Source organism: Curcuma longa, chromosome 20 (assembly GCF_044706935.1).
Source record: "Curcuma longa cultivar G26 ecotype Majalengka, Jawa Barat chromosome 20, ITB_CL_G26_1.1, whole genome shotgun sequence".
Classification (NCBI taxonomy): domain Eukaryota; kingdom Viridiplantae; phylum Streptophyta; class Magnoliopsida; order Zingiberales; family Zingiberaceae; genus Curcuma; species Curcuma longa.
The window spans coordinates 5,600,605-5,625,789 of record NC_133880.1 but is presented as its reverse complement, the minus strand read 5'-3'; the positions used below and the strand labels follow the sequence as shown (position 1 = coordinate 5,625,789).

The 25,185-nt window shown below is 44.2% G+C and overlaps 5 protein-coding genes and 2 pseudogenes across 6 annotated transcripts; 2 read left to right on the top strand and 5 right to left on the bottom strand.

The window, feature by feature from the left end:
- Positions 1 to 1,158: 1,158 nt before the first annotated feature.
- On the top strand, positions 1,159 to 7,016 carry LOC141812921 (aspartic proteinase 36-like). 2 transcript variants are annotated; one of them, XM_074700871.1, is made up of 11 exons: positions 1,159 to 1,631; positions 2,407 to 2,536; positions 2,719 to 2,978; positions 3,522 to 3,749; positions 4,448 to 4,610; positions 4,732 to 4,805; positions 4,900 to 4,996; positions 5,144 to 5,210; positions 5,373 to 5,444; positions 5,527 to 5,673; positions 6,933 to 7,016. In XM_074700871.1, the coding sequence occupies exons 1-11, from the start codon at positions 1,372 to 1,374 to the stop codon at positions 6,956 to 6,958; spliced, it is 1,524 nt and encodes a 507-aa protein (XP_074556972.1). In that variant the 5' UTR covers positions 1,159 to 1,371; the 3' UTR covers positions 6,959 to 7,016. The 2 variants fall into 2 exon arrangements, 1 of the variants encoding a protein (XP_074556972.1); XR_012600367.1 differs by lacking the exon at positions 6,933 to 7,016 and having other exon boundaries at positions 5,347 to 5,444; positions 5,527 to 5,608.
- Positions 6,131 to 8,947, top strand: LOC141812920 (glucosamine inositolphosphorylceramide transferase 1). Its single transcript, XM_074700870.1, has 4 exons — positions 6,131 to 6,391; positions 6,501 to 6,623; positions 6,933 to 7,100; positions 7,188 to 8,947. The coding sequence occupies exons 1-4, from the start codon at positions 6,134 to 6,136 to the stop codon at positions 8,877 to 8,879; spliced, it is 2,241 nt and encodes a 746-aa protein (XP_074556971.1). The 5' UTR covers positions 6,131 to 6,133; the 3' UTR covers positions 8,880 to 8,947.
- A 49-nt stretch (positions 8,948 to 8,996) lies between these two features.
- Positions 8,997 to 11,483, bottom strand: LOC141812922 (protein BUD31 homolog 2). The gene is made up of 4 exons (XM_074700872.1): positions 11,402 to 11,483; positions 10,102 to 10,213; positions 9,813 to 10,000; positions 8,997 to 9,327 (listed from the first exon to the last, which is right to left on the bottom strand). The coding sequence occupies exons 2-4, from the start codon at positions 10,193 to 10,195 to the stop codon at positions 9,172 to 9,174; spliced, it is 438 nt and encodes a 145-aa protein (XP_074556973.1). The 5' UTR covers positions 10,196 to 10,213; positions 11,402 to 11,483; the 3' UTR covers positions 8,997 to 9,171.
- A 1,155-nt stretch (positions 11,484 to 12,638) lies between these two features.
- On the bottom strand, positions 12,639 to 13,835 carry LOC141813729 (protein IRX15-LIKE-like). Its single transcript, XM_074701711.1, has one exon. It carries the CDS (start codon positions 13,681 to 13,683, stop codon positions 12,658 to 12,660), a length of 1,026 nt encoding a protein of 341 aa, XP_074557812.1. The 5' UTR covers positions 13,684 to 13,835; the 3' UTR covers positions 12,639 to 12,657.
- A 955-nt stretch (positions 13,836 to 14,790) lies between these two features.
- LOC141813697 (putative inactive receptor kinase At5g67200) lies at positions 14,791 to 17,839 on the bottom strand. Its single transcript, XM_074701671.1, has 2 exons — positions 16,244 to 17,839; positions 14,791 to 15,510 (listed from the first exon to the last, which is right to left on the bottom strand). The coding sequence occupies exons 1-2, from the start codon at positions 17,706 to 17,708 to the stop codon at positions 14,960 to 14,962; spliced, it is 2,016 nt and encodes a 671-aa protein (XP_074557772.1). The 5' UTR covers positions 17,709 to 17,839; the 3' UTR covers positions 14,791 to 14,959.
- A 1,296-nt stretch (positions 17,840 to 19,135) lies between these two features.
- Positions 19,136 to 21,256, bottom strand: LOC141813879 (L-type lectin-domain containing receptor kinase IX.1-like; annotated as a pseudogene).
- A 1,381-nt stretch (positions 21,257 to 22,637) lies between these two features.
- Positions 22,638 to 24,834, bottom strand: LOC141812939 (L-type lectin-domain containing receptor kinase IX.1-like; annotated as a pseudogene).
- Between the last annotated feature and the right edge of the window lie 351 nt (positions 24,835 to 25,185).

Genomic DNA, 25,185 nt, shown 5'->3' with positions numbered 1-25,185 from the left:
GGATATTTGTCATGGTTCATGAGTATTTGTACTTTGTTATTTGTTTCATTTATCTTGCAATATCTTTGTCATTGTCAATTCTTCCCAAGCAATATTTAGAGGCAGGGTTCACCAGTGCAGATTCATAAATTTGCAGTCAATAAAATTTTTAAGTTGCAGTTAGAATTTGGTGCTGTGACAATTTGGCACATGGGCTTGTAATTAAATAACATACCATATAGTTTTCCTTTTTTCTTTTTTACTGATAAAACGGATTGAACTATCATTGATACTGTGAAATTAAATGATTGCTACTCTTAAGAATTTGTAGATTTAAACTTTATATGGCGTCTGTTGTCTAGATATTTCTAAGTTTAAATCATAAGCTTCTCATATTTTCTAGGAGGAGCAAGAGCTCTTAAGGAATTCAGAAAGAACTTGAATTTCAAAGCAAGCCCTGTTCCAAGGTTCTACAATGAGGGTCCTCCTCCTAAGGTTGAATTAAAGAAGGTACTCACTGCTTGTCTATTATATTTATTCTAGACAAAGAATTTGCAAGTTATTCATTTTGAATTAAAAGATTAATATCTTTTACACAAGTTATTGCAAGAAGAAATCATCACCAGTACTAAATATCAAGAGCTAATCTTTACTTATCTCACCATGAATGTCTTCTCTGCTAGATTTCTCTCAGTAAGTTTATCAGTTGCATTACTTGTTCTAAGTTTGGTCATTTTGGTTGCCCCCAACGTACCTTCTACTCGCGCTAAGTCACCCAAGTTCACTCAAACAAAGAGTTTCAGCAAAGCTAACCCAACCCAAATGAAGGAAATAACTATGGTGGAATATGCAATCATCTTCTTTGTCATGGTATATGTCCTACCATGGAAGCAATGAAAAGGTTGCCAAACAGTTTGAAGAATGTAAAAAGCGAAAGTTTTAAATCGAAAGAGGAAGCAAAACCCCTTGCTACAATAAGAACAACAAACCCGATGAGATTTCAACTGGGTGAAATGAGAAATTGTCAAGGTTTTTGATGCTGTAAGCTACTAAGGTATATGTATCCATATTTATGTAACAAGCTCAGCTTTTGGGGGTACACCATACAGGATTCTCTACCAGGATAGCGAATAATATCTCCACAAGTCACCAGATTCGTCATCCACAAGAAAGCGAAGCAGATGGAGTTCGAGAGAGAGAGAGGAAGAGGAAGAGTAGGGGCATGTAAATGGCATCGCAGCCTCACGCAATCCCTTTCTCTTCCCTTCCTCTTCATCTTCTCATCTACTTCGCTTCCTCTGCAAGCTCTTCGATCGCAATTCCTTTTATAGGAAAAAAGACGAAAAGTGAAGCCTTTGCGACGAGGAAGAAGAGTGGTTGGTTGATCGGGAGATGTGGGGGCGTCCGTTGATCCTATTGCTCGCAATCTGGGCGGTCTGCTTGCTAGATCATGTCTCCTCCGACGGGGCCGGCGACTGGATTCTCCCGCCGAAGCTGAGGCTGGAGAGGGCGCTGCCAACGAAAGGGATTGGGCTGGAGCACCTTCGGTCGCGGGATCGGGCCCGGCACGCCGGCCGGTCGCTTCTGCAGTCATCCGCCGTCGAGGTGGTGAACTTCCCCCTTTGGGGCGCCGCTAATCCTTTCGCCGTCGGGTATCCTCTTCCTTTTCTTGCGTCGGTTGGAGATTTTTTTCATCTATTTTCACTAAAAAAGTGACCTTTCTGAGTTTTTTTCTCCACTTTTTTCTCTTCGTGCAAACCTTGACTTTTCTGTCGCACAGCTGCACTGGATTACTTAGGATCGATGAGTTTAAACGACTGAATTGATCAAATAAATTAGAATTTTGTTTCTCGAAAGAGGTCTTTTAATCAAAATCTAACATCATGAAGATCAGGAGGAACTAAGTAAAAAGTAGACAACAACATGAAAAAAAAGGGAACTTTTAACTATGTACCTGAAGAAAGTTATTTTCATATCTTGCGCTCGTTTGAGAAAGATATAGCGGTGAGGAATTGACTTGTTTAAGAAGATGGATTGAAGATCACATTGAAATCTTAAATGGGTCTATACATGTTCATATTAGAATATTACCTTTCCAAACATCACCCAATTATGTCACGGGCACTACATACATATTGACAAAACACCTTTCATTAGTGTTGACGGAGAAGGGACTATTTATTTTTGTTTTGCAAACTATTGGGAACAAAACATAATATTTTGAATCATAGGGAAGCAAATGACAACGTAGGTAAGGCGGCAAAATGTAACTTACTCTTCTGCTTTAGTAATACAGGAGAATAGAGCCTACAATTGGTTGGTTATTATAGAGGCTCTATGTTATCATCCACCTTTTTCATTTGGTCTTTCATTTTTTTTCCTGTTTAATGCACTTAGAAATTTCTGATTCTGAATTTGTAATGACAGACTTTATTATACTCGTGTCAAATTGGGGAACCCCTCAAAAGAATTCTATCTTCAGATTGATACAGGAAGTGATATCTTGTGGGTGGAATGCAATCCATGCAATGGATGCCCTACATCCAGTGGGTTGAACGTAAGACCTAAGACCTCTTCTCTTTCTAAATTTTGAACTCCCTCAATCAGTGAGACAGATCAATCTATGTACTTCTCAAATTGTTTTTATTTGATGGATGATACTCTCTGAGACTTAAAAGGTGATTCCTTTTAGAGCTTCGATGAAGTCTAATTGCATAAGTTGTCATTTGCTCATTGTAGATCCAGCTTGAGTACTTCAATCCTGAAACTTCTTTCACATCATCACAAATCAGTTGCTCTGATGATAGGTGCACCTCAGGCCTCCAAAATGGGGAAACATCGTGCTCTACTTCTAGCTCTTCAAACTCCCCTTGTAGTTACTCTTTCCAGTATGGTGATGGGAGTGGCACCTCTGGATATTATGTATCTGATACCATGTATTTTGAGGCAGTTATGGGAAACCAGCAGACAGTGAATTCCTCAGCTACCATTATGTTTGGGTAACAATAGTTATTAAGATTTGATCTTTTTATAATTCATTATTGCCCAATTTTTTTCACAATTTTGGTATGAAGTTAGTCAACTCAAATGAAAAAAATTACAATGCCTTTTTTTGTTGTTGTTGTTGTTGAGTTTTTTTGGTATGAAGTTGGTATGAAGTTAGTCAACTTAAATGAAAAAATTACAATTTTTGTTGTCGTTGTCGTTGTTGTTGAGTTTTTTGGGGGTTTAAAGACTGTGGAGAAGCTGGTTCACTGTTTCTATACTAAATTGTTTAGTTTATGAGTAACTAAACAAGCATTCAAGTATGTCAAAGAAGAATATGAAGTTCAATGGTATCTCCCTGAAATTTTCAGGTCCAAGCCTTTGGGTTTTGGATAGAATGGTTCAGACTCTAAAACCAACAGTAGGTTGTTGGATCGAGTAGGCAAGGTGTATGTAATTATAGGATCAAAATTAAAGCTTTGGCTAATATACTTGGAAGCTGGAAAATGCTGATTCAACTTGGATGAATTTATAATTTGACATTTTCTTGTGCTCAGATGTAGCAACTCTCAGACTGGGGACTTGACCAAGTCAGACAGGGCAGTTGATGGGATTTTTGGATTTGGACAACATCAATTATCCGTCATCTCGCAGCTGTCCTCTATAGGTGTGACTCCTAGAGTATTCTCTCATTGCTTGAAGGGATCTGATAATGGTGGAGGCATATTGGTTCTTGGAGAAATTATCGAACCGGGTATTGTCTATACCCCTCTTGTTCCATCACAGTAAGTATCTTTGATGCAAATTCTATGGGGTCCACGAACAAGTATATAGTCGGCCTAATTCTGCTTGTGATTTGAACTTGCTATAGGATCTCAGATGATTATATTTATTTTCCAGAACTGTGCTGTTCTAGTAGTTCCCCAAATTGTTTCAAATTTTCCTTTATGATCAGAAGTAACATTTGTGTAGTGCAAATTTTCAGTAATTCATATTTCTTCTGTTCTAGATCTTTGTCCCTTTGGAATCTTCTTATTTGGATATTCTACATGTATGACACATAATATATCTTCAATTGCATTTAGAGAGCTTAACATGGAACTCTATGGTTTGTTATGTAATTATGAAATGTGGATAAAGACTTTGTATTCGTCAGTTTCCGCTGTTGATTGTTACCACAAGACAACTAGTGATGCTGGATACTTTGATTCTCCTGAGTTTTGTCAATGGAATTCTCAAGGTCCTCTCGTTTGTCATCATCATATCTTCTACCTCCAATCATTCAAAACAAGTCCTGTCAGTTACAGAGTCTACTTATTTAAAAACTTCCATTAGATTGTTCTCTATTTTCCTCAAAAAATGCATTGATATTAGGTTTCTTCTTTAATTGGTCACAAATATTTTGTATCCTTACTCCAAGTTGTTTTCCCTTCTGCTTATTTTAGATCTATGGAGTTATTTACTGCCTTGGTTTGGATTCCAGATCTCATTACAACTTACATCTAGAGAGTATTTCTGTCAATGGGAAAATACTATCGATTAACCCATCCGTGTTCGAAGTATCAAACACACATGGAACCATCATCGACTCTGGGACCACATTAGCTTACCTTGCACAGCAAGCTTATGATCCCTTTGTTAATGCAGTAAGTAAAACTTGTTATTGCTAAATTAGATATCCTTGTATATGAGAAACTAAGCCAAAAAACTCCCATCGTCGGTTTATACCATCATATTTTCGTCTAATAGTACTTATCCTATGTGCAGATAATAGCTTCCCTTTCACCATCTGTGCATTCAGTGCCCTTAAAAGGAAATGAGTGTTTCATTACAACCGGCAGGTTTTTCCCATTGAAGAAGGGACCTTTTTTCCCCTTCTTTTGAGCACTTTAACTACAAGATATTAGTCTCTCTAATGCATCTCAAAATCTGCAGCATCGATGAATCATTTCCTTCCGTATCATTGAACTTTAAAGGCGGTGCATCCATGCCATTAAAGCCTGAAGACTACCTTCTTCAACAAGGTTATGTTGTAAGTTATTCTTCAAGCTTAATTGTGTGCTCTCATCCATCACAGTATCAACTCTCCAAGAGTCAAAACTCAAATATTATCTATGTAATGGCGCACGAAACAAGTTCTTCGAAACTTTCTGGTAATCATTGTATCACTCATCTGCAGGATGATTCTATCATATGGTGTATTGGCTGGCAGAAGAACCATGGTTTAGGAATTACCATACTTGGAGGTTCGCAATCTACTCCTTGGTTGTGTTGTCTATGTAGCATTGTTTTCTCATCGTGTTCACTTGGTTTTGTGTTGTCCACACTCTGCTCGGCATTCATCTACACAACTGCTTTAGTGTTTTAAAATACTCTCTGCAGCTAATTCCAACAATGCTTCTCCACAGACATCATTCTGAAGGACAAGATATTTGTTTACGATATCGCGAATCAGCGAATGGGTTGGACGAACTATGATTGTAAGATCCATCGCCGACAAAGTCTGTGTTGTTGGATATGATCTCTTTTGGAGCAATTGCTAAGCTTCTAAAATATTTGCAGGTTCTCAATCTGTAAATGTCAGTGTATCATCTGGTGAGAACCAGTACCTAAACACCGGGCAGCTCGATGTTAACGAGTCGTCGCAAATCGCATTCGACAAACTGCTATGGCTCAGCATTGTGCTCCTGCTTCATCTTCTTACTTCAGGTATTCCACAAAGATAGGAAAGAAACAAACCAATCATTCTTTATTCATGTAATGTAATGATGATGATAAACCATGAATATAATTTGTGTGCCCGCTATAGAAACTACTTTAATCCCTATCGAAGGTGGTCAAAGTTTATGAAGGATACGAAGGTTGGAAACGGCATGAATTATGTAAACTGAATCTAAGGACAATGTTTTTAGAGATCATGAAATTCAGAAGTCAACGGTCAAGTCAACCGTTGGATATGAACGGCTAAGGATGAAGAAAGAAGCGCGTGGACAAAAATAATTCCAGCCCACGCCGCCACTACAGCCATTTTGTCTATAACACCCTTAAAAATATGGAAATTACATGGAAAGATGATATATTTGAATTTGCTCACGGAAGCTTCCACATCCTATTTAAAAGCTACCCCTCTCTCTCTCTCTCTCCGTCAAGAGCAAGACTACAGACGGCGATGGCAACTCCGCCACGGTGGTGGAATTGGCTTCCGCGGTGCCGTGGCCGCTCCGCCGCCTTCCTCTTCGCTGTCTCCGCCTCCCTTCTCCTCGGATCCACCGCCGCCCTCTTCGCCTGGATCACCTTCTCCCCCTTCCCCAAACCCCTCCCCTTTTCCGCTGCCTCTGACCTGGGCTGCCGCCCCGACGGTGAGGGATCCTGGTCCGTCGGCGTCTTCTACGGCGAATCTCCCCTTTCCCTCAAACCCATAGAATCCGTAGGTGTTCCTCCTTCCTTGTTCTTCTACTTCGGATTCGAGAATTGAGTTTGACTTGTCTTCCTGGTTTTGACTGACTTTTGGTGGTTGTTCGGATCGAATCGAGCAGTGGGGTGTTTGGAGGAACGCGAGCGCGGCGTGGCCGGTGGCGAATCCGGTGGTGACTTGTGCTACAGCTTCAGATGCCGGCTTCCCGAGCAACTTTGTAGCCGATCCGTTCCTCTTTATCCAGGTCAGTGAGTTGGAGATTTGAATCGAGGTTTTGAGAGCAAGCGATGATCTCTCAGATCAATTGAGCTTTGATTCTAGCTGCGAGCCAAAATGTATCGATTTGAGAATTTCCAAATTGAACCAAAACTATCGATTTGGTTTCAGTTTGATTCAATTTAAACCCAAAAAATGGATACTTGACATTTCTCGTGACTTCTGATACTTGATTTGCTTTCGTTAGTTTTGCTTGATTTGGAGAAAGGAGTTTTTAAAAAAAACAAATATAGCATTTCATTGCTGAAATATTGTGATCGACAATGTTTTCCTTCAGGGAGCCGATTTGTATTTGTTTTTTGAGACCAAGAACTCCATCACTTTGCAAGGAGACATCGGAGTTGCTGTGAGCAAGGATAAGGGTGCGACATGGAATCATTTAGGCATTGCGTTGGACGAGGAGTGGCATCTTTCTTATCCATATGTCTTCAATTACCAGGACCATGTAAGATCTTGAAATCTGAAATGTCACTTTTATTGCTGCCTTTCCTAACTCTGACACCTTCTGTTCATCCATTTTGCGACTCTGCAGATTTACATGATGCCTGAAGGCAGTAAGAAAGGTGATCTGCGGCTCTACCGGGCTGTTGAGTTTCCTCTAAAGTGGGAATTGGAGAAGGTCATTCTCAAGAAGCCTCTTGTAGATTCGTTCATTGTAAACTTCGGAGGTTACTTCTGGCTTTTCGGATCAGATTTCAGTGCTCACGGTGCCAAAAAGAATGGAGAGCTTGAGATTTGGTACAGCAGCTCTCCGCTCGGACCTTGGCTGCCACACAAACAAAATCCAGTTCACAACATGGACAAGAGCTTGGGTGCCCGAAATGCCGGGAGGCCATTCGCATACAATGGCCAGCTATATCGCCCGGGACAAGATTGTGGTGGTACATATGGTCGTCGTGTTCGCCTTTTCAGAGTCGAAATCCTTACCAAAGACATGTATGAAGAAGTTGAAGTTCCACTCGGAGTTGATGAGCCCCAAAAAGGTCGCAACGCCTGGAATGGTGCTCGTTGCCATCACCTAGATGTTCAACAGCTTAAGGCAGATCAGTGGGTTGCAATGATGGATGGTGATCGAGTACCTTCAGGCGATGCTGTTCGCCGGCTTGTCGTAGGATACACAGCATTCGGCGCTGCTCTTGCACTGGTTGTACTGATAGGGTTGATCCTAAGTGTGATCAGATGTGTTTTGCCGTTCAACCGATGTCTTCCTCTCTTAAGGAAGCAAAGAAGCAACTTTACTGGAGTGCAACGACATGAGCAGCTTCAAGTCTATGCTAAGCTCAGAAGTTTGCTTGGCCAAATGAACAGAATTGCTCATACTCTTAGAGAAAGAGTTAGAGCCAACAATTGTGCTGGCCGGATCGTTGTAGTTATCATCCTTCTTGCTGCGGTTACGTTAACTTGTATCGGCACACATTACGTTTATGGAGGAAATGGCGTCGATGAGGCTTACTCAGTGAAGGGACACTACTCTCAGTTCACCCTTATTACAATGACCTATGATGCCCGCCTGTGGAATCTGAAGATGTACATCAAGCATTACTCTAGATGCACCTCAGTGGGAGAAATCTTGGTGGTATGGAACAAAGGCCAACCTCCAAATGTTAGTGAATTCGACTCTGCGGTGCCCGTCAAGATTCGAGTGGAGAAGAGAAACTCTTTGAGCAACAGGTTTAACATAGACCCTTCAATAAAGACTCGAGCAGTTCTTGAACTCGACGATGATATCATGATGACTTGTGACGATGTCGAGCGTGGATTCAAGGTCTGGCGAGATCGTCCAGACAGGATTGTGGGATTCTACCCTCGGCTAGCAGAGGGTACACCGTTAAGGTATCATGATGAGAGGTATGCACGAAGTCATGGCGGCTACAACATGATACTTACAGGAGCTGCATTCATGGATCATAAACTGGCATTCGCAAGGTATTGGAGCAAAGAGGCAAAGATTGGAAGGGATATCGTTGAGAAGTTCTTCAACTGCGAGGACGTGCTCATGAACTTCTTGTATGCCAATGCAAGTTTGTCGAGTAAGACAGTAGAGTATGTAAGACCTTCATGGGCGATAGACACATCCAAATTCTCAGGAGTTGCAATCAGCAACGACACTCGGGCACACTACCGGGTGCGAAGCGAATGCCTCGCAAAGTTCAGCGAGTTGTATGGAGATTTGGCTGCCAACAAATGGAGCTTTGGAGCCAGAATAGATGGCTGGGATGTATAGTTGTATTTTCGTTTCGTTTTGTTTTGTTTCACAATTCTGTTCATCCTTTAGCCTTACTAATTACTCAAGCAACATAGTTATAAATGCTGATAGTTTTGCAAATGATCATTCAGAAGCTGACATGAAACAAGCTGATTAAGAAATATAAGTCAAGTTATACATGATTACTATGTTAAGCAAGCCACTGATGCAATGTTACTGTGAGCTGCTAGGATACAATGAGCTTCTTGATGTTCAAACAGATACAAGAAACATTGGAGAGTACCAGAATATGTAAAGCTTTTTCACGAGTTTAATCTCCGCTGGCACAGCCCCTGCATCCACAGTGAACACATTCTATCACCTTTTCTTCTCTCAGGTGTTTGGGCACCCGGCATACGCATGTGGTTGCGAAGTTGTGGTCTCGCGTCTGGATGCAACGGAGGCAACAAAGGCGCTCATACCCCGGCTGTTAAAGAAGTTGAAGAAGTATCACTTGGTTAGAATCTTGATAATTGCTTCTGCATAAGATTTCAGGTGTTGCATTTTACACACAGCAGCAGACTGTCCTTCGATCACATAGGCTTCATGATAAAAAACTAATGATCAAAGGACTCTGCAATGAACTTTGCTCAGTTTTTAACCAACTTCATAGCCATTGTTCCATTCAAACTGAAATGATTATTATGCAGGTGATCTACATGTTTATCCTACTTGAGGAAATGTGTTGAGTTTCATCTCTTCTTTACCATATGCAACTAATTTGAATATGAATCTAAAGGATATGAAAAATAAAACAAGAAAAAAAAAACACAAACCAATATGTTTCAAGCATAAAGAATATCTAAGCAAAGGATGCCACACAAGTAACCACAAATCAAGAATAAATGGTAATAAAGTGTAATAATACAAAAAGCATGATGAAAGAAAAGTGAGATAAAGAGCAGTGCCAACCTTTTTCCACTTTGCAATCAGATTACGATCTGCATGACCCTGGTCTAAGCAGAATTCATACAATTCCTTTGAAATTTCCTTTCTCCGATGGTAAAGGTCATATATGTACCTGCTCTTCTGATGAGCAATCCGAAAAATAGGCCAAAGAGCTTCACACTTCCTCTTCCCATCATGTGGATCATTTTCAGCTACAAATCAAAGAAATTTCACAAATGAAAATAGATAACGTCACAGTTTGCACAGTCATTCAGCATAGGCAGAAGTCAAATTATCCGGAATGATTTACTACCTTCCCTCATCTTAGCCTCAAGTTCTCGAAGAGTAGGCTCAATAAGCTCCCATCCTTCTGGATATCTAACCCGGCTAGTCTTTATCTTAGGCATTTCTTTGAAAATAATAACCTTGGTTTTTCAAGACAAAAACAAACAAATTAGCAGAAATGGAATACGCAAAAAAGAAAGATGATAGAAAAGACATTTTGGGCTGTTCAAGATACAAAGAATCTAAAAAAAAGATATGAGCAGGATATTATAGCATAAAAGATGACATTCTTCGAACAGAAATCTCAATGTTTAGTTGTTAGTGCATATACATTGAATTAGGTGAATGGCTTTGCATTTAACTACTAAATTGATGAGTTCTTCATATTTGCTTTACCAAAAGAAAATAAGTATATGTTTTAAATTCCACTCATTAAGGTAAGGAAACAAATGGCATTAATTTTAACGAGAAGATGGCAACCTAATAGAAAGCAAAAACAATTAACTTCTACCGATGTGTTCCAACACAAGCAGTTTATATTTAAATAGAGGAATTTGGATACTAGAAAGAACAAAATGGAAACAAGTGATAAATCTAACTAAGAAGATGATCAGATTAATTTAACATATAAAGCTACTAAGGTTCCCCCATGGCCTCTATTTTCAATGTCATTAGCAAGCTTCATACACCTCATTTGCTGTTCTCAGCTAAGGGGAAAAAACACAGATGTTACTTTCTTTTCTATCAAATATTTACCTAAATACAATTGATGAAGCTGAGTTTCTGGAAGCCGGAGGTTGAGCATCCAAGGAGGATCACCGAGGCCAGCAAACTATGCTGCCTGATTGAAAACAAGGAGGTAGAGAAACAACTAATCATCGGTATCTACTGTTGTTACAATCTTCTCAGCATGTGTATGCCTTTAGCACTTTCTGATACGAAAAAATAATGCAATCCTTAACCTAGATGGGGGTAGTCGCCTGTTACTTTGGGCAAAGAATGCCAGGAAGATATTCAATGGTCAAATTCGGATCTCTTTCATATCAACAGCATATGGAAGATCCCTCAACGAGCCACATACAAATCCATGAATAATCCGTCTCACACTATTAACTAACACCTAAAACGCGAAATTTATTCCATACGGGTGATTAGGAGATCCCAGGAGAACCAACTCATCACAAAATTGTCTCAAAGTGAACCCAACAAACCTCCCTAGATAGGATTCAAGGAGAACAACACTTTAATAGCAAACGACACCGCAAAGCATATTGAAATTACAATTCATGGACGTCAATTGAAAGCGAGGAAAAGAGAAGAAGGGGAACCTGCAGCGCCGCCGCCGAAGGGCCGAGCGGCTGGTCGGAGGCACAAGGTGAAGTGAGCGACGTCGGTGAACCCTAGACCTAGTCCCCAAATCAATACCGCACTAAATATTATATTTTTATAAAGTTAATTTATGATTAATGTAAAAAATAAATATTATATTTTTTTATAAATTTTACTCTCTGTACAACTAAATAATAAAAAATAAAAAAATATCAATAATTGTCCACATCTTGTGCCAACTTTGTCCTTCTTTCATCTTCCTTCGTCTTTGTTCCCGTCCTTATTTTCACGGATCTTTATTTGTAGCACAAAGTTTCAGGAGTAATGGTACCGTGGTAGGACATTTAAGTTATCATTCAGACATCTACGATTTGATCCTCAGTTACGGCGTATTTGTAGAAATTTTTCTTTAAATGAGAAACGCAATCAAAGAATGTTGAACGTCTAAGTTGGCCGCTGCGTGCACTTTCCGATTTACTCTGATGGCCGATAAAAAATTTTCATGGAACCGAATCGATCACCTTAGGACTAATTAAGATTTATCATTTTTTTATTCGTAGCACAAAAAAGCCATATGATACGACTAGTAAAACTTTAGAATTTAGGCAGAATCCAATCGAGAAACAAGAGGTCAAGTTCACATTTAGGTGAGAAATTGTATAGGAAATGGACCAACTTCACATCATCACTTAAGTTCAAAGACTCTTAATAAATTTAGGCACCATCACCCAATAGACAACCTAACTAACTTATTTGATTTAAAACCAATTTAATAAATAAATAAATAAGATAAAATCAATTTCCCATTGTAATCTCACACACTTTTTTCCTTTCCATTTTTCTTTTATGTTTTGAAATTAAAAAGTATTTTTCCACCTTTGAAAACACTCATACCGAAGATATGGCATAAAATACATACATTTAATTCTGGTTGGCATGTCTTTTTCTTAATTCTCAATAATACCCTCAATTATTGGAATTTAAGTCGAGATAAAAATAAAGAAATTCACTTATTATTATTTTCACTTGATAACATTTTCAATTAAATAACTAGCTTAGTGAGAAATCATGCTCTCGTATTTTCATCCATTGTCGTCAGCTTGTTGTTTATTTATTATAAACAAAGTAAACACCAAAATTAAGCATGGAAATTAGAGGATGAAAACAAAAAAGAAATACTAAAAATATATATATTAAAAAATTATTTTTCTAGATTTTCATAATCATATTCCTTTTTTGTCTTTTTTTTTTTTTTTTACAGTTGACCTTCCTTGCCGCCGCCGGGCGGCGAAGAGGAGGAGATGGCGGCGGTTCTGTTGGTGCAGAAATCGTCGGCGGGGCCTCGGCGGATGACGAAGTGGCCTAGGGTGGTGGTTCCGCCCACGTGATTCTCCGCGCAGAGGAACTCCGCGCCGCAGATCCTCTCCACCTTCCGGTTGTAGTCGTGCAGCAACACGTCCACTTGGCCGCCTCGCCGGCCGACGGACCTCGCCATGACTGCCGCGGTGAAGATGGCCGCCATCCTCCCTGGATCGTGGGCGGCGTATCCCTTGGGCCCGTCGATGATGACGACGTCCCAAGCGACGTCGTAGAGCCGATTGGGGAGGTCGTTGACGGCGAGGCGGCAGTCGGAGAAGAGCAGGTTCTGCACCGGGCGGCACTCCCCGCGGCGCATCTGGCGGGAGGCGGCGATGAGTTCTTGAAGGTCGCCGACCTTGGTGGCGTAGGACACCTCATATCCCTCCAGCCCCGGGTTGCGCCCCTCCACGTGCGCGATGTAGTACTCGTTCTCGTCCACGAACACGGTGCGCCCTCCGGCGTTGAGCGCGCGCCACAGCGGCGTCTCGTGGCTCAGCCCGAACACGAGGAGGTTACAGGGCGATCGCCGGCGGAGCACGCCGGCGATCGCGCGGAGGTCAGTCTCCCGCATCTTCGCGCTCGAGTTGGAGGAAGCAGCATAATTGACGAGAGCATCGAAAACCAGCGCCGGGAGCGGCGCCTCCTCCGGCGGCACCTCGGCAGGGGGCGCCTCGACAGAAACAGAAGAAGAGAAGCGCAGCACGCGTGGACCGGCGACGGCGGTGGTGGTGAAGAGGGTGAGCAGGGAGGCGAGGGAAAGCAAGGATAGGAAGGCGATAAGCCAAATCCGGTGGTGGTGGGAGACCAAAATGGAGATGGAAGGCGCGGCGGCGCCATTTCCTCCTCCTCCTCCTCCTCCTTGCTGCTTGTTGAGAGACGAAGCCTGTAAAAAAACCAACTTTGTGCTGCTAATTCCCTTCATGATGTTTCAGAACAGAGGACCAATTCTGAAAGTTGAAAATTTGATGGCCGAGAGAGTAGAAGGAAGGGAGGAGGAAAGGGTTGTGAGGTATGGAGTAGAGGTGCTATAATATATATTAATCATGACTTTGTTCTTACTCGTTTGTTGGTGGTTTGATTAATCAAAGGAGGAGTTAAAGTTGCAATAGGAACAGAGGAAAGAGATAAGGAGTTGCTGTTTGTGTCAGATTGATGCACAATGGGAGATGTGGATTCTGACCAGTTTGGATCCTCTATCCTTTCCTCTCACTTCCATTTCCTTCTACCCACTTCCTTCCTCTCCTCTCCTCTCCTCTCCTCTGAGGTAAACAATCAGTAGGATTTCGATTTGATGGAACTGAATCAGATATGTGTGAAGGTAAACATCACACTGCACTTTGATTAAATTCCAAGACTACTACTACTACTTGATGTTTGTTGCTCAATCACAGAAACTTCTACTGCAAATGAACCTGACCTGTTGATACTCTTTATCAAAAAACAAATGAACTTGCAAATTCATAAATTTTATCTGTAAATTACTTCATTTACAACACAGTGAAGTTCTATCAAATCTGTGTTTGTTCTGTACCAGCTGATGCTGTTTATTTCTTTATTTTTTTAGCAAACTTAGCTTTCTTCATGTTCTAATCATATTAGGTACAGCCACAGCTCACTTTTGCCTCAAATTTGGTGAAACAGCACATGCTAAGCAACCTTTTCACTCAACTCCAAGCATTTAAGTTTCAGATAAGGACTGTTTGCCTTACAAAAGTCTCAGCGTTTGGATCGAAGTGTTTTGGACTTCTGCAACAGCAGATTAAGTGGCTTAGTAACTGATTACATGCAAATTATAGTAAAAAAATCAATTAAAATAAAGACTTGAATTTTGCTGCTAAGTATTATGTCTCCATGACTTGTTTAGTACCTAATTCTAAGTCTTAATCTTGGCCTTCTCTCTGTTTCAACTTAGATGGCGTTTCTTGTTGAGATGCAGCATCATCACACCAAACGACAATAATCATCTGCCAAACTATAGCTTAACAATGCAAATTACATTAACCTAACTAAACATGTTTTTAATCAGCAAAATAAAATAATCATAATCATAATCATAATAAAACAAAAACAAAGTCCTTAGTAAACAAGTAAGCATATTGCTGAGCCATTGAGTTATAGACAAGCTAAAACATCCTCTTCGATAGAGGGACAATGCTACGTTGAGCTAGAAGTAGGAGGAAGAGAACAACTGAGACGAACTATGATAAGCTCGTTGAATCATTGTTGTCTCCCAAGTCAAGCTCCTTCACTTCCTGAATCATCTTCAACACCTGCCAAGCAGTCGGCCTGCATTTCGGCGACGAGTGGAGGCAGGCAGCAGCAATGTCGATTATCATCTCGAGGTGTTCGTTGCTTGCTCCGTCGTCTCTTACTGAATGAACCCAAACCAGGAGGTCTGATGGTATGAGGACTGGATGATGCACTGGGGGCTTCCCTGTGAGGAGCTCCAACAGTAGCACACCAAAAGCATAGATGTCTGAACTTGGGGTCAGCTGCTGATCGGAAACTCGAGTTTCGGGTGCCCTATATCCCGAGGCATTCTGATTGTCCGACAGTTCTAACAGAAATGAGAGACAGTTGTCGGTCAGGCGGGCCTCAAAATCAGATCCAAGAAGAACGTTGCTGGACTTGATGTTGCCGTGAACCAAATGAGAAGCTTGATGGATGTAAGCGAGGCCCTGCACCACGTCGTCTGCTATCTTTAAGCATGAAGTCCAGTGTAAGGGCTTGGCCTTTGTGGATCTTGAACCTGTGATCATCGTCAGAAATTTCAGCCACTCGAGAAGACTATAAGACTCCAAACAGAGAATCACACATCGCGCATTGTCTCAATGATCTAACAAATAAGAATTCGAGGTAGCATCCATCAATTCTATATATGTATTCTATATATTTCCTCAGTAAACTTTGCTTTCAAAACCAGAGGTTTTGAGGACTCAGTAGGTAGGTTGTCAAATGTTATGACTTAGTTAGGCAACTCTAACAAAGAAGCTTCATAAGTTAGCAAGTGGAAAGCAGAATTGAGAAAGATCACATGTTCCTAAACTCATCCTTGTTGATCATTGTTTGCATTTATCTATTTTGATTTCCCACTTCGGTTGCTAATCTTTCATTATTACCAGAAATGTTCCTCTTAGCTTTATGGATAATTGACTGATTAAACGAACTTTAGACACCAAGGAAGGGGCACTCTGCCTATAAAGATCAAGCAATTCTGATTCACCTACCTTGTAGAGTTAGCAAACAACTTGTTATTTGAATTAGAAGGGTTAATCTCCTCTCAAATTTGTATTATATTCATGACTGATAGCATAATTCAGAAATTAGAGGAAGAAGTAGTTTGCTTTAGTTTGATTCCTCTATTGTTGTATGGAAGGAAATGAAGTTTAAACATCTAACGAAGATCATATTAGGTAGTTCATCATCTTCCATTCTTGCAGGTTGTAATCTGAAATAGGAAATCGAGAGTGACTGAATGATACCATGAATGAGGGAGTGAAGGCTTCCATTTGGCAGGTAATCATACACCAGCATCCTCTCTTCGTCGGCCCGGAAGTACGCCCGGAGAGGCACCAAGTTGGGGTGGCGCAGCCTCCCCACATTGTCCATGTGACGCTCGAACAGGTCCTTGGACGCCGCCGCTAACTTCCTCTTGTCCAGCCTCTTCACGGTCACAGCCAGCTTGCCGCCGCTGAGCGCCGCCTTGTAGGTGGAACCAAGGCTCCCTCTCCCCAGCATCTCCGCCGACGCCCGCATCAGCTGCTCCAACGTGCACGCCGGCGCCTCGCCGGCGCAGAAGACCAAGCTCCCGGTTTTCCCCATCTTCCTCACCCTCTCCTCCGAGACCGCCGTCGCCATGGCCGCCGCCGCCTCCAGCTCCCTGCTCATGTTCTCGATCTCCTCGCTGTAGCTCTCCACGTTGATCTCCGTGGCGCTGGCGGCGCTGTTGGAGGGGTCCTTGGTGGACGTCAGCAACTCTGCTTCCTGATGAAGCCGCATCCGCCTTCGCCTCTTCTTGATGGCTAAGGAGACGGCCAAAATTCCGATGAGGGCGATGGAGCCGGCCAAGAACGCGACTGCCGCGGCGGTCTTCGCGTGGGACGACGCCGGTGCCAGCGGAGTGGAGACGGGGAGAGGCGAGGAGGCGGCCTGTCGAGCCGCCTCGGCGACGATGGGCGCGGGAGCGGGCGGAGAGGAGCCATTGCCTCCGCCAGGGAAGAAGGGGGTGGAGCTGCATTCCATGCGGACAATAGCACCGCAGAGGCCGGGGTTACCGACGAAGGCGGAGGGGTCGAACAACGCTAGCACTGCGGTCACCGGTACAGCACCGGAGAGGTTGTTTTCGGAGACGTTGAAGTCCCTGAGGGAGCTCTGGCTAAAGGCCGGAAGCGGGCCGTCAAACCGGTTCGCCTGGAGGCGGAGCGAGATGAGGCCGTCGAGATCAGCGAGAGCGGGCGGGATCTTGCCAGAGAGGCGGTTGTGTGAGAGGCCGAGGTAGCGAAGACCTTTAAGGGAGAGGACAGCAGAGGGGAAAGGCCCGGCGAAGATGTTGCCATCAAGGAAGAGCGAGTCAAGGGTGGTAAGTCGGGAGAGATCGGCGGGAAGGGGGCCAGCAAGGGCGTTGCGGCGGAGGCTGAGGAGGCGGAGCTGGTCAAGGCGGCCAAGCGTACCGTTGGGGAAAGTGCCGGCGAGGCCTGCAGAGTCGAGCAGGAGTCGGACGACGCGTCCGTCGGCCGAGCAGGTAACACCGGGCCAGATGCAGTGGGTGGAGTTGGGGGAGAACGAAAGGCGGCCGCGGGAATCAGCGGCGGCCTTGAACGCGAGCAGCGCCGCCGCGTCGCTCCACGGCGAGGCAGAGACTACTACTACATCCGAAGACAAGCCACCATTAACGACTACCAGTAACAGCGACAGCAAGCAATGTAAGCGTCGCCGCTGCATTATCATGGATGAAAATGCATCCAAGCTCGTTTTTTTATCTGCTCTTCCTTCTTCAATCTACCTGCTTCACTGCTCTTGTTCTTCTTCAAGAGAAAGGATATCGTGGAATCTCAATCAATGGCGATGCTTAGGAAGAACAAGAGGACAAAAGGCGGAGGGAGAGGGTTGGTGGGAAGGGAAGCCGCAAGCGAGCGGGGACATGTTATCACGTGAAGATGTGTGAACGGAGAAGCAAGAAGAGAAGCCAAGACAGCGTTCAGCCATTGCTCTATTAGCAGCAGTGACAGTGGAGAGCAAATCCAAAGAGAGAGTCGGGAAATAGCAACAGATCTGGTGTGTCCAAGCTGGCACGCGGTGGAGCCTAGCGGCAGGAGGGAGCGGAATGACGATCGCCTGCGTCTTCCCAGACAGGAACCATCACACTATGCGCCATCGACGTGGTCCCCTAGCTAGTCACCCACAAGCTCTCCATGCAAAAAAAACTAATAATGCAACTTAAAAATAAATTATTTTTCTAAAAAAAGTATTAACAAATTTTTAAATGATCAAAGACAGGAAAATCATCAAAATTATTCAGTATTAGATTTGAGTGGGTCCCATGACAGAAACGGCATGGGAAATGATGACCGTCGAGGGGCCACATGATTTATTAGGCGAACTGTTGGCATCCTGTTACAGTTAGGCAGACTCCGACAGATAGATTTGATTGGAGAATCATCGACAGCCTCAATGATTAATTATCATGTCCACTTTATTTATTCATGTATTTGAGCAGGAGCGATCGATCGGCGGTGGAGGAGGTGAAGCTGCGGCGCGACATGTACGACAGCTTTGCCGACCTGTACGCCAGCACCAAGGTCACCGGAAAGTTGGAGAAGGCCTATACGTCCGCGACCTCTCCTCCGCCGATCGAGTACGAGCTGTCCGGAGTCGCCGGCCTTGCCAAGCTGCAGGGCATCTTCCTCCGCGACTGGCATCCCGCCTTGCCAAAATGAGCGCTTCCGGCGAGCTCACCGAGCAGCAAACTCCTATTCAGGATATTCTCTTAGTGCCTTCGTCATGTAGGACTTCTCAGCGCGTCGAGAAAAGACGTACTTTTCTTCAGACTTCTTTGTAGGTAACTCTGATGCATGATGCCTTACTGATATCGTGTGATTTACAAGCTCAGTTCTTCGTTGAATATACGATGCTTGCTTGCAGCAGTGTCTGGTCAGTGGCAACCCAAGCTTGGATCCTCTTAACACAAGCAAATACCAGCAAGGTTACTTTCTGACATGTCCAATACTTGATATGCTGAATGCTCATCGATACTGATAGCCATTGCTTAGTCTTGCTTCTTTGACGCATGAACTGATTGGTCTATAAGATTAATGCACAAAAAAAAACTATATATAGAAGATGTGAACTCCTATCTTAGCAACAAGTTGGGGAACACTTCATATAATGAATTAAATCATACAGCAGATTTATACAAACAAAAGGTAGCCTTTTTAGAGAAATTAATTAATGCACTGGAAGTGGTCAAAAGCTAGTAACATTTATAGAAATCGTTGGAGCACCCGAAGACTGCCTCGACAACGCGGCAGCATAGGTAGGCACCGGCATCGCCGGAGGAAGCTCCGGCAACGGAGCCTCAAAGTTGAGCGCACTGAGAGCTTGTTTCATTGACGGCCGCGCCCTTGGATCAGGATGAGCGCACCATAACCCCACAACCATCAAGCATTCCATTTGTCTCAGATCAAATTCACCCATCAGCCTCGTGTCTGCCGCCTCAAGAATCATCTTCCTCCCGTAAAGCTCCCAAACCCATCGAACCAGTTCGATCGTGTCCGTCTCACCTACCATTAATGGCTTTCTACCGGATGCTATCTCTAGCGCCACGACCCCGAAGCTGTAGACGTCCGATTCTTTACTTGCCTTGCCGGTGTAAAAGCACTCCGGCGCCATGTACCCTCTCGTGCCGGCCAACACCGTCATCGTCTTCGCCGCGCCGTCGTGATCGAGGAGTCTCGCGAGCCCGAAGTCCCCGAGCTTGGCATTGAACTCCGAGTCCAACATGACGTTGCTCGGCTTGACGTCCCGGTGCACCACGCACTGCTCCCACTCCTCGTGGAGATAAAGCAGAGCCGACGCCAAGCCCAGCGTCACCCTGAGCCGCACTCCCCATTCCAAAGTCGTCGCGGTGCCGCCATGGAGATAGGAATCGAGGCTGCCATTGGGAATCAGCTCGTAGACGAGGAGGAGTTCCTGGCGGTCATGGCACCAGCCTACGAGCTGCACCAAGTTGCGGTGGCGCAAACGGCTGATGATCTTGACCTCCGACATGTACTCCTTCCTCCCCTGTTTTGAGCCCTTGGAGACCCTTTTGACGGCGACCTCAAGCTTGGGCTCTTTCAACACGCCTCTGTAAACCGACCCGAACCCTCCTTCGCCAAGCTTGCCCTCATCGGAGAAATCCCCGGTGGCGCGGGCAAGTTCCAAGTAAGGGAACCTCTTCGGTCCGCTCCCCCTTTCAAACTCATTATCCATGGCTTCATCCATGATCCAATCTGTTTCTTCGTCTTGTCCGTTGGTCCTACGCCTTCGTTTAAAGAACCATAGCGAGCCCAAAGCAGCCACCAGGATTAAGACAACTGCCCCGGCGATGGAACTGGCAATAACAGCAATCTTGAACTTCTTTCTTGGCTGCAGAGTCGAGTGGAACGACCACGAGAGTAGAGTATGTGTTTCGGTGCCATTACCGGTGGCCGCCGAGAAGCCAATTTCTACTTTTTCCGGCAGCAGTTTGCTCAAATCGATGGTGTAGTTGAGGATCAGAACTGCATCGCTGAGCTCCAGTTGGTTATCTCCGCTAGAAAGGAAAACACTTAGATTATAAGTAGTGGAATTGTAAGAGACCCACGAGGTCGTCTTTCCCGTAAAATTGCTCCAATTTGCCGTCGCCGTCGAGTTCAGTGAGTTGATGTCGATTCCGATGTGGCTTCCAACCGGGTCAATAACTCAAAAAAATTTGGAAATGTATCGAACTCGACCGCCACCGTTGTGTTCCCCGGCGATGTGGGAGGTTGAGGTGGCCAAGAAAAGAGGCCCAGGCTGCCGCCGGAGGAATTGTTGGGAACAGTGTACATCGGCGCCGACAAGAAGAAAGTGAGGCCATCGCCTCTAAAAGTCTGCCTCTGATCCCTGATGTCGAACACAAAACGGGTGGTGAAATCTGATAGCTTCTTGGTTTGCGCGTCCCAGAGGAGGAAGAGCTCCTTCTTGTAGCTCGCTCTGCCCGCACTATGGGTGACCGTTCCGCGTCTGGTGTCCTTGGTGAGCTCGATGCCACCATTGCGCTTAAACGCATCGCCTTGGAGAAGGATAGCGGGCACAGAGTCATCGTTTGGGAAGCTAGAGAAGTTGAAGGAGAGAGAGCTTGAGGAAGGAACGCCAGCAAAGAAACATATCACGAACGTAGCACTGCAGATCAAAAACCTTGGCCTACACATCTTTGCAGAGGAGAAGTGATGATGGACAACATATGAAGGTTGCAATTTATAAGATCAGTGCCAAGCGATGCCGATGCCGCGGAGAAGAACAGGAATGAGTCAATACTGGGAAATGGTTTGACTAAATCCCTTTGACTTTTCTATTGCCGATCGAGTGAACAACTTGGTCGAAGAATACTCAATTAAAAAGTCGCCTTCTAGTTAATGAACATTTATTACTCTAAGAATATTCAACAGAAAACGCTCCATAATATCTATAAAAATATATATATATATATATATATATAATTGAAAAAATTAATTAAAAAAATCGGATGAGCATATTTAATATTTATTTTGATGTTTATTCCCAGAAAAAAATAATAATAGATATAATTTTTAATTGGCGCCAATTTGGGCCAACGAGCCGTAGAGCTGCCGCCAAAAGCCCAAATTTGGCGTAAAGGAAGACGAAGACTTCGATCGCAGCCTCTTCAGTGACGAACAATAGATCGTCGGAGAAGAGAGAGAGAAAGGGAAGTGAGAGACGAAGCTGAAGGAGGACCTCGACAAGATCGTCGAGAAGGTACGCAGATACTTCGGTTTGTTCCTTCTCTATCTCTCTATCTCTCTCTTTCCTCGTTTCTTAGCTGCATAAAAAAGCACGCTATCATGCTCTGGATTGTGCTATGAGAAAATTTTCAACAGATATACAAGTGTGCTTGTCTTTTGACCTAGCTCATCGCCCAGTTGCCCACCCTCCACTCCGCCCTTCCCGGCGCTGTCCCCTCCTCGAATGCCATGCTGCAGGGCAACGGCCTCCTACGCCTGGACTTCGAAAGGTCGCACCAAGGTCCGCGACTGGCACGTCCGCCTTTCCAAAATGAGTTCCGACGAGCTCACCGAGCAGCAGGTCCGCCGGTTCCACTTCAGGATTTTCTCTTTATTAGTGCAAAGATGTAGTTTTCTTGGGTTTGTTAATACTCTGATGCCTTACTGACCTCATGTGATCTACAAGCTCAGTTCTTCGTTGTATCTGCTGTGCTTGCTTCCTGCAGTGTCATGCACATATAAGCTTGTCATCATCTTCTTAACCCAAAGTATTAGATTCTTCAGTGTGTGCAGTTCAGTGAGACTTCATAAACAGAAGCTTCCATTTCATATGAATCAAATACCAGCGAGGTTACTTTTTCACCCCTCCAATACTTGATATGCTAAATGCTCATCAGTGGCGACAGCCATTACTTAATTCCATTTCATATGTATTTAAATTTATTTATCTAACTTAATAAATTATTTAAATTTATTTATTTAATTGATTTTATGCATTACACGAACATAAATAAATTTTATCAAGTCGAATATCCCATTCGATTCATTTATAACACTAACCCCACAGCCATCAAGCTTTACATTTGTCTCCGATCAAATTCGTCAATTAGCCTCGCATCTACCACCTAAAGAATCATCTTCCTCCTGAAAGGCTGAACCTAGTATCATTTATAGAAATCATTGGAGCATCCGACGACAGCCTCAACAATGTGGGACTATAGGTAGGCACCGGCATCGCTGAAGGAAGCTCCGGCAACGGAGCCTCAAAGTTGAGCGCACTGATAACTTGTTTCATGGACGGCCGCGCCTTTGGATCGGGATGAGCGCACCATAACCCCACGACCATTAAGCATTCCATTTGTCTCTGATCAAATTCACCCTGTAGCCTCGCATCTGCCGCCTCAAGAATCATCTTCCTCCCGTAAAGCTCCCAAACCAATCGAACCAGTTCGGCCGTGCCATTCAGCTCTACTATTGATGGCTTTCTACCAGATGCTATCTCTAGCGCCACCACCCCGAAGCTATAGACGTCCGATTCTTTACTTGCCTTGCCGGTGAAAACGTACTCCGGCGCAATGTACCCTCTCGTGCCGGCCAACACCATCGTCGTTTGCGGCCCGCCGTCGTGGTCTAGGAGTCTCGCGAGTCCGAAGTCCCCGAGCTTGGCATTGAACGCCGAGTCCAGCATGACGTTGCTCGGCTTGACGTCCCGGTGCACCACGCATTGCTCCCACCCCTCGTGCAGATAAAGCAGAGCCGACGCCAAGCCCAGCGTCACCCTGAGCCGCACTCCCCATTCCAAAGTCGACGCGGAGTCGCCATGGAGGTGGGAATCGAGGCTGCCATTGGGAACCAGCTCGTAGACGAGGAGGAGTTCCTGGCGGTCATGGCACCAGCCTACGAGCTGCACCAAGTTGCGGTGGCGCAACCGGCTGATGATCCTGACCTCCGACATGTACTGCTTCCTCCCCTGTTTTGAGCCCTTGGAGACCTTTTTGATGGCGACTTCAAGCTTGGGCTCTTTCAACACGCCTCTGTAAACCGACCCGAACCCTCCTTCGCCAAGCTTGCCCTCATCGGAGAAATCCCCAGTGGCGCGGGCAAGTTCCAGGTAAGGGAACCTCTTCGGTCCGCTCCCTCTTTCAAACTCATTATCCATGGCTTCATCCATGATCCAATCGGCGTCTTCGTCTTTTCCGTTCGTCCTACGCCTTCGTTTACGGAACCATAGCGAGCCCAAAGCAGCCACCAGGATTAAGACCACTGCCCCGGCGATGGAAATGGCAATAACAGCAATCTTGAACTTCTTTCTTGGCTGCAGAGTCGAGTGGAACGACCACGAGAGTAGAGTATGTGCTTCGATGCCGGCACCGGTGGCGGCTGAGAAGCCAATTTCTACTTTTTCCGGCAGCCATGTGCTCAAATCGATGGTGTAGTTGAGGATCAGAACTGCATCGCTGAGCTCCAGCTTGTTATCTCCGCTAGATAGGAAAACACTTAAATTATAAGTGGTGGAATTGTAAGTGACCCACGAGGTCCAGATCGGATTTTCCATATAATTACTCCAATTTGCCGTCACCGTCGAGTTCATTGAGTTGACGTCGATTCCGATGTGGATTTCCTCCGGGTCATTAAACTCCGGATTTGTGACTGTATCGAACTCGACCGCCACCGTCGAGTTCCCCGGCGATTTTGGAAGATGAGGTGGAAAAGTAAAGAGGCCCAGGCTGCCGCCAGAGGAATTCTCGGGAACAGTGTACGTCGGCGCCGACAAGAAGAAAGCGAGGCCATCGCCGGCATAAATCTGAGCCCTGATTTCGAAGACAAAACGGGTGGTGAAATCTGATAGCTGCTTGGTTTGCGCCCGGTCCCAAAGGAGGAAGAGCTCCTTCTTGTAGCTCGCTCTGCCCGTACTCTTGCTGATCGGCTCCGCTTATGTGTCCTTGGTGAGCTCGATGCCGCCATTGCGGTTAAACGCATCGCCTTGGAGAAGGATAGCGGACACAAAATCACCGTCTGGGAAGCTAGAGAAGTTGAAGGAGAGAGAGCTTGAGGAAGGAACGCCAGCTAAAAAACATATCACGAACGTAGCACTGCAGATCAAAATCCTTGAACCTACACATCTTTGCAGACCGAAGGATTTGCAGAGTGGAGAAGTGATGAATGACAACAAAAGAAGGTTGCCCGATGCCGACGCCGTGGAGAAGAACAGGCATGAGTCAATATTGGGAAATGGTTTGACTAAATTCCTTTGACTTTTGTCTTCGTTGTCGGACTTTAAGACTTTGAAGACTTTAGAACGCGTAACCTAACTGAAACGCATATGTCATTGCCGTGATATTTAAAATGTGTATATTTAATAAATTATTTAATCATTTTTAATGAATCAATCATTAATAGTGATATCATAGATATGATTCTATCCTTAAAGTCTCGATATGTGGAAAAAAGGGGCCACTGATGACTTGAAGACTTCGTTGACTAATTTTAAGTCTTGGAAGACTTTGAATTAATGCGCATTCAATTTTTCTATAATTTACAAAATACATATTTAACTTTTATATTTATCAAATCATATTTGATGTCTCTACTTTATTAACAATTCAATCTTCAATCGACTATTATATAATAATTTGATACAAATTTATTCCTTATTCATCGATCATCAATTTCCTCAAAGA

Bases quoted from the DNA above. Each gene is read 5' to 3' on its own strand.
- LOC141812921 (XM_074700871.1), top strand. From the start codon at position 1,372: ATGTGGGGGCGTCCGTTGATCCTATTGCTCGCAATCTGGGCGGTCTGC. The intron at 2,979-3,521 runs GTAACAATAGTT...TCTTGTGCTCAG, and splicing joins TCAGCTACCATTATGTTTGG to ATGTAGCAACTCTCAGACTG. The intron at 5,211-5,372 runs GTTCGCAATCTA...GCTTCTCCACAG, and splicing joins AGGAATTACCATACTTGGAG to ACATCATTCTGAAGGACAAG.
- LOC141812920 (XM_074700870.1), top strand. From the start codon at position 6,134: ATGGCAACTCCGCCACGGTGGTGGAATTGGCTTCCGCGGTGCCGTGGC. The intron at 6,392-6,500 runs GTAGGTGTTCCT...CGAATCGAGCAG, and splicing joins CCCTCAAACCCATAGAATCC to TGGGGTGTTTGGAGGAACGC. The intron at 6,624-6,932 runs GTCAGTGAGTTG...GTTTTCCTTCAG, and splicing joins ATCCGTTCCTCTTTATCCAG to GGAGCCGATTTGTATTTGTT.
- LOC141812922 (XM_074700872.1), bottom strand. From the start codon at position 10,195: ATGCCTAAGATAAAGACTAGCCGGGTTAGATATCCAGAAGGATGGGAG. The intron at 10,001-10,101 runs GTAGTAAATCAT...TTTGATTTGTAG, and splicing joins TGAGGCTAAGATGAGGGAAG to CTGAAAATGATCCACATGAT. The intron at 9,328-9,812 runs GTTGGCACTGCT...CTTCTTTAACAG, and splicing joins TGATTGCAAAGTGGAAAAAG to CCGGGGTATGAGCGCCTTTG.
- LOC141813729 (XM_074701711.1), bottom strand. From the start codon at position 13,683: ATGAAGGGAATTAGCAGCACAAAGTTGGTTTTTTTACAGGCTTCGTCT.
- LOC141813697 (XM_074701671.1), bottom strand. From the start codon at position 17,708: ATGATAATGCAGCGGCGACGCTTACATTGCTTGCTGTCGCTGTTACTG. The intron at 15,511-16,243 runs GTATCATTCAGT...CGATGATCACAG, and splicing joins CCTTCACTCCCTCATTCATG to GTTCAAGATCCACAAAGGCC.